Source organism: Lepidochelys kempii, chromosome 13 (assembly GCF_965140285.1).
Source record: "Lepidochelys kempii isolate rLepKem1 chromosome 13, rLepKem1.hap1, whole genome shotgun sequence".
In the NCBI taxonomy this organism is placed as follows: Eukaryota; Metazoa; Chordata; order Testudines; family Cheloniidae; genus Lepidochelys; species Lepidochelys kempii.
In genome coordinates this window covers 1,652,744-1,664,247 of record NC_136392.1, presented here as the reverse complement: position 1 = coordinate 1,664,247, position 11,504 = coordinate 1,652,744, and the positions used below count along the sequence as shown (strand labels likewise).

The 11,504-nt window shown below is 43.7% G+C and overlaps 1 protein-coding gene across 2 annotated transcripts in view; it reads right to left on the bottom strand.

Annotated features, from left to right (window-relative positions):
• Positions 1–657: 657 nt before the first annotated feature.
• The window catches only part of RPRD1B (regulation of nuclear pre-mRNA domain containing 1B), a 47,048-nt gene continuing 36,201 nt past the window's right edge, over positions 658–11,504 (bottom strand). Inside the window, exons 7-8 of one of the 2 annotated variants that reach the window (XM_073309961.2) lie at positions 5,597–5,658; positions 3,306–3,417 (exon numbers count right to left, since the gene is read on the bottom strand). In XM_073309961.2, coding sequence (XP_073166062.1) covers positions 3,390–3,417; positions 5,597–5,658 — 90 coding nt within the window. In that variant the 3' untranslated portion in view covers positions 3,306–3,389. Of the gene's footprint in view, positions 3,418–5,596; positions 5,659–11,504 lie in introns of both variants that reach the window. The other variant, XM_073309960.2, reaches the window with a different exon arrangement.

The following is an 11,504-nucleotide window of genomic DNA, read 5'->3' as shown; positions in this document are numbered from 1 at the left end:
GGACTTCTCAAAGATGGTATACAATCTGAGAGGCAGGAGATATTTATGGCTACTCTCCAACCTCTAAGCCTTAACTGCAATGTAGATGCACCCCTTGCTAATTAAATTTGTCTGAAGGCATCCTTAAACTCAGAAGTCAACTAGACTGAAGAACCTTGCCATAAGCATCTCTCACACACTCTGGTCAACATTATGCAAGAACTAATCTCACTACTTCTATGTTTTCTCTTTCATACCACTTTCTCTAAAGCTAAAGTGCCTCAACTACCCAGTATCAAACTCTTATAACCACAGTTCTTGATATAGCATTCTAGTTACAGTGTAGTTAGTTACACGTTTCCTGGTGCAACCAGGATTATTTGGTGATTGAATTTGTCTCCCAAACCTTCTGTCCCTCTAAGCAGAGGTTAGTCCAGTCCATTGAAGTAGAGGGTCTTTGGTGTGGTGATGATCTAAGACAATCATACACAAGTGTGGCCTGTAAACAGTTAAAGGGCAACTGTCAATTTGCCAAGTTCAAATGATACTTCACAGCTGCAGAACTCCTCAAAATGGGAATTCTCTAGTAGCCACTGCACATTGATCTCACTGCTTTAAACAAAGCAAAACCTGGGGTGTGCAAGTGCAAAATGGAAGCTCTGAATAAAATAAACCCAGTACCATTCAACAACACCCTCTTTATTCAAAAATAGATATCTATGAGACATTTCAGAATATACTGCTGCCAAAATGGCAGCCTATACTTCTAAATTAATTCCTAGATCAATTCATATACAGATTTAAGCTTTTTTTTTTTTTAAGAGACACTTTGGGGAAACTGTTGGAGGAAGCTGTACCCAGTTCACCAGGCATCCTTTGCCTTCCCCCACTCAATAAAAACCACAAGACTATTTAAATTAAGCAAAATAAAGTAAAACACACACATTTTTTGGAAAAATCAAAGCATTTCAATTTAAAAAACAAACATACAACTTTCTCACAGAAAATCCGCCCAAAATAGCAGTTTGAGATGCCAACACTCATTTGTCTACATAATTTCTAGGATAGTTTTGCTTCATTTCTGTCCTGTAATGGTTATGCAGTCAATCACTGGTCAAGAACAGTTACTGTTTAAATAAAATACAGCCTGGGGTTAACTCCACTGAGCTGGGACAGGATAGAAATGCATCTTTTGGTTTGTGTTTAAGAGTTTGGGGTTCTCTTTTGTTTTTTGGCAAAAGCAGAGAGAGTGTACAACACTTTATGGTCCAAACAAACACTCAGATAAAGGGCTCTCCAATCATGTCAATTCATGGAAGAGTGCAGTTCTGCCCCCAGGAATTCTCCTCTACAACAAGGGGAAAAACAGACTCCACATCTGGGCAGTAAGGAGGCAAGAATAAAGGGCCAAAATGAAGTGCATGAACTTTTCACAAACTAAATGACCGGAAATGCTAGTTTATTCAGTTTCACTGAACGCTGAATTAGCCATTAAATTCTCTGTAAAATAAGTTAATGAGCATACAGAACAAGCTTCATATTTCTATAGGTTTCCTCTCAGGTCTTTGAAAAGAGCAGCTTAAGACCACAGTGAGGCACAAACAAAGCACGTCACTCTGCCTTACGGGTTTCAACCTCTGTATTACAGAACCTATAATATTATCCGATTAAGTGTTTCCAACAGCTTGTGAAGTCTTAGGTCTGGTCTACACTGCCACGTTACAGCGCTGCAACTTTCCTGCTCAGGGGTGAGACAAAACACACCCCAGAGCGCTGCAAGTTTCAGCGCGATAGCGTGGCAGTGTAGACAGCGCACCGGCGCTGGGAGCTATTCCCCTTGCGGAGGCGGGTTTTTTATAGCCCCGGGTGAGCTCTCTCCCAGCGCTGGTGCCGCGACTACCCAGCTGCCGCAGCACTTTAACGTTGCTAGTGATGACATGCCCTTAGCAAGAAGTATTTAAATTAAAACAAAATGGCCAGAGTGGAATGGTCTGCAATGAGCAGGCAGGCCTGCTTGCTAAAACTAATACACAAATTTAAACCTAACTATATCCATGGTAGTTATACCATTAGCTAGCATGACAATGGAATTAGACTTAGTATTTTTTAAATTTGTTTTTCGATTTTTACTGGAAAAAATCGACTCAATGTGTGATAAGAAATTACATACATCCTCCCAATATATACATGCACATGTATATTGATGTATGGCATACAGGATGTGTGTATACATATACATACAGGTCTGTATAGCGTATCAACATATAGAAATAAAATATTTATACCACATTTGACTTCAGTCCATCAAATAAATTCACTTATTTAACCTAAAGGAGACAAAATTCATAGAACAAGATTTTCAATATAGCCATTCTCAAGTTCACAAAGAAAGTTACACAGTACCTATCTGAGATATCACTAGTTTTATTCCACCAATCCAACCTCTTGGCTAGTTAAACTTCTGTAGATTTACGCTTATATAATACAGAGGGAAAATGTGGTATAAATATAATACAAGGGAGTTAGAATAAAATTCACTTCTACTCATGTCTAATAACCAGTTCTGCATTGCTCAGCAGAGTGTAAGTTATGAAGTTATCCCTAAGTCACAAAAACAAGCTGTTAATTTCTATTGCCCAAAGTGCGAGTCTCAGTGTATATACATATGCACCATACCAAATAGGAACCACCTTGAGGTCATTCCTACAACAGTAACCACAACTACAGATTTAACAAAAGGTTAACTGTACGGTTGCTCTTTGGACATGCCCCCTGATCCCAGTATGGTACAGTACACACATGCATACGCCCCCATAAAGCACACTAGCCGCTCTACTGCTTATAGATTTGAACATCAGAAACCCAACTAACACAGACAAAACAGATTCAGAAATAATCAGACACTTTTAGAGAGAAAAAACACAACATTTCTTTGAAAACTTTCAAGATATATGTACATGATTCTTACGACTTCTGTGGGAGTAACAAGTGCTAAGAGCAAACGGAAACTAATCTGAGTACAGAAAAGGTGAGAAAAGTTTCTTTTCAAAATATATATGGACTCTATACCCACTCCCTTCAGAACATGGACATACACACTCTCCATCTTCCCCTCAACGTGAGACACTGTACACAGAGAGTGCGCATGTGCAGCTGGTAGGCTGAAAGTAGGGTCTGTAGGTTCATTCCTATGGTAGATCATTGGAAGACTGTATTTCCAGTCAACACAAGACTTTTCTTACTTCTGCTGGTACTAAGGGGAATTAGTAAATACGGGCACCATTAGTCCTAGTCAGTTGAAAACAGATCACCAGCAGATGGCAAAGGTGCCAAGCCTCCTGTAACGTTGGGCAGCAGGGAGAGATCTGGAAGGCTCTGGATGTGAGATTTCAACTCCTTGCGGACCTGGGTTACCCGAGCAAGCTTCTGTTTATACTCCTGAGGGGAAGAGAAGGGAATAAGATTAGAAACAGATTTTTTTTTTTTTTTAAACACGTGATCAGTGTGTATGATGATAGTTTTCTAGGATGGGTTTCCTGAAGATTGATTACTAACTCTGAGAATAATAATTACAGTGTTGTTGTAACCATGGTCAGTCCCAGGATATGAGAGAGACAAGGTCGGTGAGAGAAAAGGAGTACTTGTGGCACCTTAGAGACTAACCAATTTGAGCATAAGCTTTCGTGAGCTACAGCTCACTTCATCAGATGCATACTGTGGAAACTGCAGAAGACATACACAGAGACCATGAAACAATACCTCCTCCCACCCCACTCTCCTGCTAGTAATAGCTTATCTAAAGGGATCACTCTCCTTACAATGTGTATGATAATCAAGTTGGGCCATTTCCAGCACAAATCCAGGTTCTCACCCTCCGCCCCCCCCCCCCCAAATCTCACTCTCCTACTGGTAATAGCCCATCCAAAGTGACCACTCTCCTTACAATGTGTATGAAAATCAAGGTGGGCCATTTCCAGCACAAATCCAGGTTCTCACCCCCTCCCCCCCCCCCCCAAAAAAAAACTCACACACACTCACTCTCCTGCTGGCAATAGCTCATCCAAACTGACCACTCTCCTTACAATGTGCATGATAATCAAGATGGACCATTTCCAGCACAAATCCAGGTTCTCACCACCACCCCCCCCCCCCCAAACACACACACACACACACTCACTCTCTCTCCTAGGACAATAGCTCATCCAAACTGACCACTCTCCTTACAATGTGTATGATAATCAAGGTGGGCCATTTCCAGCATAAATCCAAGTTTAACCAGAACGTCTGAGGGGGGAGGGGGCTAGGAAAAAACAAGGGGAAATAGGCTACCTTGCATAACGACTTAGCCACTCCCAGTGGAGTCACTAAGGTCAGTGAGACAATCACTAGATTTATGGATTACCAGGGGCGGCTCGACCAATTTTGCTGCCCCACCCAAGCAGTCGCTGTCGAATCGCTGCTGCCGCCGAATTGCCGCTCCGCCCGGAAGAGCGGCGGAGCTGCAGCCGAATGGCCGCCCCGCTCTGAATGCCGCCCCAGGCTCCTGCCCGGAAAGCTGGTGCTTGGAGCTGGCCCTGTGGGTTACTACAAAAATCTGTAACAGATTAACCCCCTTTTTGTCCTATGACTGCAGAGGTGTTAACAGGCCGCTCTACCTTGAATGGTCCCTTAGAATACAGTGCTAGCTACTTATGCTAAACAATCTGTTCCCACTTGTATTTAGCTGTGATGCTCAGAGGACCTTTTGCCAGACCCAAAGAGCTCTGTGTGGCTCAAAAGCTGGTCTCTCTCACCAACCTTATCTCAACAATAATTACAAAGTCTAGTAGTTCCCCATCACCTGGGTCCATGTTCCCAGCATGTGACTGGCAGGAATGCCACATGCTTTAGCATTCCAGAGCCATTCATTCTCCTCCTCCTGTTGAGGTGCGGGGTAGAGTCCCCTAGTGCCTCTGTCAATTATGTCACAGAGTTAGAGTTTAAGGCCAGAAGACACAATTATATCTTCTAATCTGACCTCCTGCATATCAGAGGCCACCACCACCACCCTAAACCCAACCACGGAAAGGAGACCCACAGGAGACTAGACTATTGCGTGTCACAGGTGGAGAACAGGAGGACCTGAGGTGCACCAGTGCTCGAGGACCCTGCAATGGCAGGGAAATTATTTCTCACTGACAACTAATAGGGTTCTCATCAGCTGCTACAGATGTCACCACAGAAGACACTTTCTTCAAACTTCATCTAAAAATTCAAACTGAGAATCTGGATTTCCCTTCAGATTTTTATCCTTTCCCCTGATTGGCCAAACAGACCTGGTTGGTTTTGGGGCTTCCACAAGGCTCAAGACCTTATGAAAATTTCCTACATTTGCCTCCTATACTGACACAGCAGTCCCTGCTCCATCTAGCCTTGTGTGCGCGTTTGCCATCTTTCTGGAAGACAGAGGCAGTACAGGGGTTCAGCCACACTAGAGTGCAGTCATGAAGTAACAGACCCCCTAGGCCTGTGACTGCTATTACTGGTAAGAGGGGTAATAAGCTCCCAAATAGAAATTATGGCTCTGAAATTTTACCATCTGCTGCATGATTTTTATGTGCAAGTCTGGTCCAGTTACCTTTTTAACATGCTGTAGTAGGATGGTAGGTTTACAGAAAGCATGTCCCTCCTCAGGTACAACTGAAGGGATTAAAATTAACAACTAGTTATTTGCTGAAGGTCAATAGTGTCTCCTCCTAGAGGTAAATGAGATCAATCCCTACAAAGCATATTATATATGCATGTGAGAGGCAAGCCCATCACTTCCCAGCGCACAATACTACGATAGTCTTTACTCCACATACATTTAAAGAATGACATTATGAACAATCTATGGAGATACTCCCTTGTGAACTATAAAAATAGCCAAGGATAAAGAGAAATCATTACTACTAGCCAGTCTGTTATTAGTTGGCTAATATGTTATGGATAAGTGCTGATTATTAACCATAACAGCTGTAGCATTATATTATATAAGCAGTGACTCAATTATGCACATAATCACAAAATGTGAGTGAAAATCAGAGGGTCAGAGACTGAAACCACCAGCATAGTCTGTTAACTTCAGAAATGTGCAAAAGCAACAGAAGAAAGGCTGTATGTAGAAGGAACAGATACTGAAGAGAGAATCTGAAAAGATTCCTTCCAAGAGCTAGGAAGCCAGGACTGTTAACTCAGAAGCCCAGTAAGTGAATATTTTAGAGCTCCAAGGGAAGTCATCCTTGAATTCCACAGCCTGAAGATGACCTGAAATAAGGCCAACTCTTCATTGTGGGAAGTCTCGGGGGTGGTGGGGAGAAGAAAGGGTTGGTCAGAAGCCCAAAAGCCCAGGAAACCACCTATCATCATGCATCACATTATCCTGTCTAGTAATGACTTTTAGATACTGTCAAAAGCAGACTAACACGTTCACACCCAAATACAAGTAAACTATCCAATTCAAAAGCTCAGTTAAGATTTAACACATTAACTTTGTAACATGATTCCCATCACAGCACTTTGCCTACATACAATAGGTTAACAGCATTAAGATATCTAATAGTCCAATATGATAAATACTAAATCATTTCATTGAGATCCATCCCCATAGAATGTTGTACTTTTAAACCGTATTCAAGTGTCTCTCTACCCAACTGCTTATCCTGTATTTTTCAAGTCATCTCTGAAATGTGGTATAAATCTATGAGAAACAATGTGACTGAGTTAAAAAACCTCAGAATGCCAAACGGGTTTCCATATAGTCAACTGCAATACTAATTTACTTCTGACTTCTTGTTTAATTAGTAGTAAGAGTAGAACTGTTTACTACAGAATCCTCTCTTTGAAGAGCAAGACAAACTGGGCATTTAATGGTGAATCAGCCTTCTGAAGAGTTTACAACTTTATAAGGACTAAATGGGGAACTGGATTCAGATTAATGATGGAAAACTCTCCCCACCTTCCCCAAATATCAAAGTAAAGCAAAATATTTCCCACTGACCATGAATGATGGGTTTACATTCTTATCGGTTTATTGCTTTGTACTGGAATAGTGAGAACAGAACTGATTGCAATAATGCAAAATATTCCTACACTTGAAGTGGGTGTATAAATGTATACTGTAAATTTCCAGTAGACACACAAATATGGATTTCCTTTAACACCCTATTTCAAATCTATGCAGATTCACCAGGCTAAGGCAGTAACAGATCATCATATCAAACGTCTACATGTACACACACAGGATAATAGATTGGAAGGATGGAATTCAAATGAGGCTCTGGTGGCTCATAAACTGTTTGTGTGCTGCTTAAGAAGCTAAAGAACCACAGAGGCCAGGAGGAAATGCACTTTTCAATTTATGGGGGGCGGAGGGGTTGGTGGGAGGCAAAGGACAGAAATAAGAATGCGTCCAACATCCCCAACTGTCAGTTTTTGAGAAATGCTTCTGCAATCCCAGGACTTATTATGCCATCCAGATGTACTGGCGAACACCAAGGACCTTTCAGTTACCTCCTGAGCTACTTCTTGTTCTCAAAGCCCTGGTCTACACTGGGGGGGGAAGGAGGGAAATCGATTTAAGTTACACGACTTCAGCTAGGTGAACAACATAGCTGAAGTCAATGTACTTAAATCAACTTAATGTGGGGTCTCCACCGCGGTGAGTCGACTGCGGCCGCACCCCCGTCGACTCTGCCTGTACCTCTCGCGGCGCTGGGGTACAGGAGCTGACGGGAGAGCACTCGGGGGGGTCAATTTATCGCATCTAGACTTTGATCCGGCGGGCAGTGAAGACATAGCCTTAGGGTGTGTCTAAACCACCCACAGAAATGAGCCTCCCAGCCCAGGTCAACAGATCTGGGCTAGTGGGGCTCACGTTAGCACTCTAAAAAATAGCTGTGTGGACAGCACTTTGGAGTTGTGGCTCAGGCTCTGAAGCCCACCTTCTCTTGAGGCTTCAGAGCCCAAGCTGCCGCTTCCAAGTCCTGTCTACACAGACTTGGTTAGCAGGGCTCGCACTCTAAAGGCTATCAGTTCAGGCTGGGAGGCTCACTGACACTGGCTGTGCGCATAGTCTATGTGAAAACAAGAGCAGTTCACAGGGAAAACAAGAGACCCTGCAAGAATGCCAAGGGGGAAAGGTGCTGAAGGACTTTAGAACCATGGCCTAGGAATCCGCACAGAATCATAAGCAGCCAAGGAAGCTGAGAAATTGATCCACTGAAGACCCTGTACTGAACTAGTGCCCTGAACTAGGCCAGAATGTGAGCAGCTACAATTGGTGGCCAAGGCTGTTAGAAAGAGCAGAGAGATTGGGAAGGAAGGAGGTGGAGAAAGTGGACAATGTGGGGAAGGGACTTCATATGGGGAAAGTGAGGCAAAAGAGTGGGAGGGGAGGGGGGACACTGAACGCATAACAACAGAGTTAAAAGAGAAAAATGAGAACATGGTATGAAGTTAAAGGCATTAAATAAGAGAATAAGAGATGGGAACAAAAAGTGAAAGAGGCAACAAAGCTCTAAGGATAGATTTATCAATATATTCATGGTTCTAGATGTGATTGCATTTCTCCGGTAGAATACGAAAACCAACACAGAAGAAAGGTAGTTGTAGCGCAACCAAAAAAAAAAAGAGTTCTCCTCCCATCTCCTCCTTAAGTCCCAGCAAATACAATCCCAAAAGAAACTCCAAGGTTTACTGTATATTTAGTCCTGGGGGAATTCTGAGCCAAAAAATTATAAGTTCTGCACACAATATTATAAAATTCTTCAAATTTTGTCAAACAGTATATAATCATGCCAGTTTCAATTATTTTGGTAATTTATTTCAAAATACCCGTCAGCAAGTATGTCTGTAATACAGACACACAAAAACACTCCCCAGGAGTAGAGTGTATGACAACTCAGTTCCTATCTCTATGCCACCCCCCCCCAGCCCAACTGGGGGGCCAGACACTCCCACCTGCTATCCCCCAGAGGCTACCCTCCAGTCCCAGACACTCACACCCCTTTCCCCCTAGAGTCCAGCCATGGCTCCACATAGCCCAGACACTCACATCCCCTACCCCCCGAAGCCAGGGATACAGAGGGAGACATTGCCTGATGCTGAGTGCCAGGTTGCATAGAGTTTCTTGCACACCGCCACCTCCTTCCTTCAGGGCATGCTGGGAACTGCAGCTGCTGGGAACCCTCCAATTCCCTCCCTCTCTTCCCCTCCACTCCCCAGCCTTGTCTTCTATTTGTGAGCTGGGCTCTACTGGGTCCAGTGGCCCCTCGTGTCAGCCAATAGCTCTTCAGCCCATTTCTGTAGGGGGAGGGGGGGGGAAAGGAAATTCTGTGTGCACATTAATTTCTGCAAAACTCTGCATTGCACAGTGGCACAGAATTCCTCCAGGAGTATATGTTGTACCATCCACCCAGAGTTACGACAAGCTGAGTGCTGTGCTCTGCTTAAGCATGACAAGTTAATTGTTAACATGCAGTAAGAAGAGGATAGAGCATAAGTTCTCATATACCTAGAATACAGACAGCAAAGGGGCTTATTGAACTGTATCTGCTCACAGATAGAAGGTGGATACTGCTGCATCTACAGATGGCTTTCTGCAAAGAAGCTGCAGTCTTAAAGTTGTAGTACATGAATCAGCCAGACAATGACGGATGCCAAGCTAGAAAAGAGGGAGGAAAAGGCTGCGCTCTCTCAAGAATGCAGAGGTCCACCAACACAGACAGGGGAGGGCAACGAGAAAACTTGCCACACACTCAACAGGCAGGAAAGAAATAAAAATGGGCAAGAAGCTAGCAAAACCGAACGGTATGATTATACAGAGGGGCTGCAAATTCCATGTGAGGACCAAGGGATGAAGTTAACTACTTGTAAGAAATGAAGACGTGTGCATGCAAGATGGAACTAAATCCAAGCGTGCAAACTACTTTTGCCCAGTTGGGAAGAGCATAGCCCCTCCCCAGTCTTTCAGATGCAGGACTAAGCAAGAGGGAACAGGAAGAACATGCCTTAATATTAATGAGAGAGATAAAAAAACCTTATTCCAATTAACTGAAAACCAAAACAATCTCATTTCTCCCTTCCCAGAAAGATTCTCAGGCCTGTAAATCTTTGGAATGCCTGAAGTCTTATGACAGCATACTTCCACATTAATAGCACATTTTGCAAACATTTTTGTGGGTATGTGCATCTGTCCTGTATGTTGGTGCTGCAGACAAGTGTGCACACTGAGACAGAGATAGAGTTTCTTCTAAGGGCTGAAGGGCTATTTGTTCCCAAATATATGGTACACAGCTTCAAACATTTAACTACATGATGGGGAACATTATTCTTAAGTTTATCCTTATTTGTAGGTGTGCACTATTTTGAGATATCCCTCCAACACCCAGACACATGGGGCAAGTGTTCCTATCTGAAAAGGAACTGGATTTTGAACACATATCAATGGCAAAATAATTCAGGTCACCCCAACCACCACATCTGTACAATCTGTAGAACATTCTTTGTCTGGGGGCTACAGGGAGTGTGATCTACCCCCAAACCAATATTACTGCACCTCAGAGCCCTAGCCATGGAGCAGAACCCCACTGTATTGGGCACTGGACAGACAGAAAACGGTTCCTACCCTGAAGAACTTACAAAGAGGGCTCAGAAACCAATCACAGCCATGAGAAAGAGACACTGAGCCAGAGCAGGTTGAGAAAGAGACCCAGGTATCCAAAAGCTTTGCTAGATGATTGAAGCGAAAGAAGGTGCCTCAGGATGCCAGGCAAAACATTGTGCTGTGTATCAAATCCCTCCAGTTAAAGAGCCACCACCCAATTTGGTTGCTGACTGCACTACAGAGACTGTATTACCTACTTTCTACTGAACAGCCACGCTCTGTTCTGGTGCCAAGGAGACAGTGCGCGGATGCAGAAAATGGCAACAAGGGAGAAGAAAGATTGGAAACCACTGTTGGAGCAGGAAGAGCTAGCAGGGTTGAAGCAACTGACAGGTACAACAGAAGAACAGACCACACCAGCCTTGAAGCTAGGGTCTCAAGAGAGTATGTAAATACTTCACGGCAAGGATGGTGCTCAGTCAGGGCAGAGTGATCCCTTTAACCCTAGTTAAAAGACCCCTTAGCGTAGGTCTACATTGCAGGTGGGAACCCGCACCCGAGCACAGACAGATGCTAGTTCTGCTTGAGCTAGCACACCTCAAACAGCAGTGTGAACATCGCAGCAAGCGCAGCCAGCCAAGTTCAGACAGAGGGAGTCGCACAGGCTTGCACTGCACCACCCACTCTGCTCTTTTTAACACACTGGCTTAAGAAGAGCTAGCATGAGTGTTTACCCAGGATGGGAGGCATGCTCCCAGCTGCAGTGTAAACATACCCTCAATATCTACCCCAAGCGCAATATTAAAGTTAAGGCTCCTGAAGCTGACTACACTGCCTGCTCCAGTCAGTGGCTGGAATGCTCAGTCCTACTTCAAACAGGATGTCACGCAGGAAAATGTCA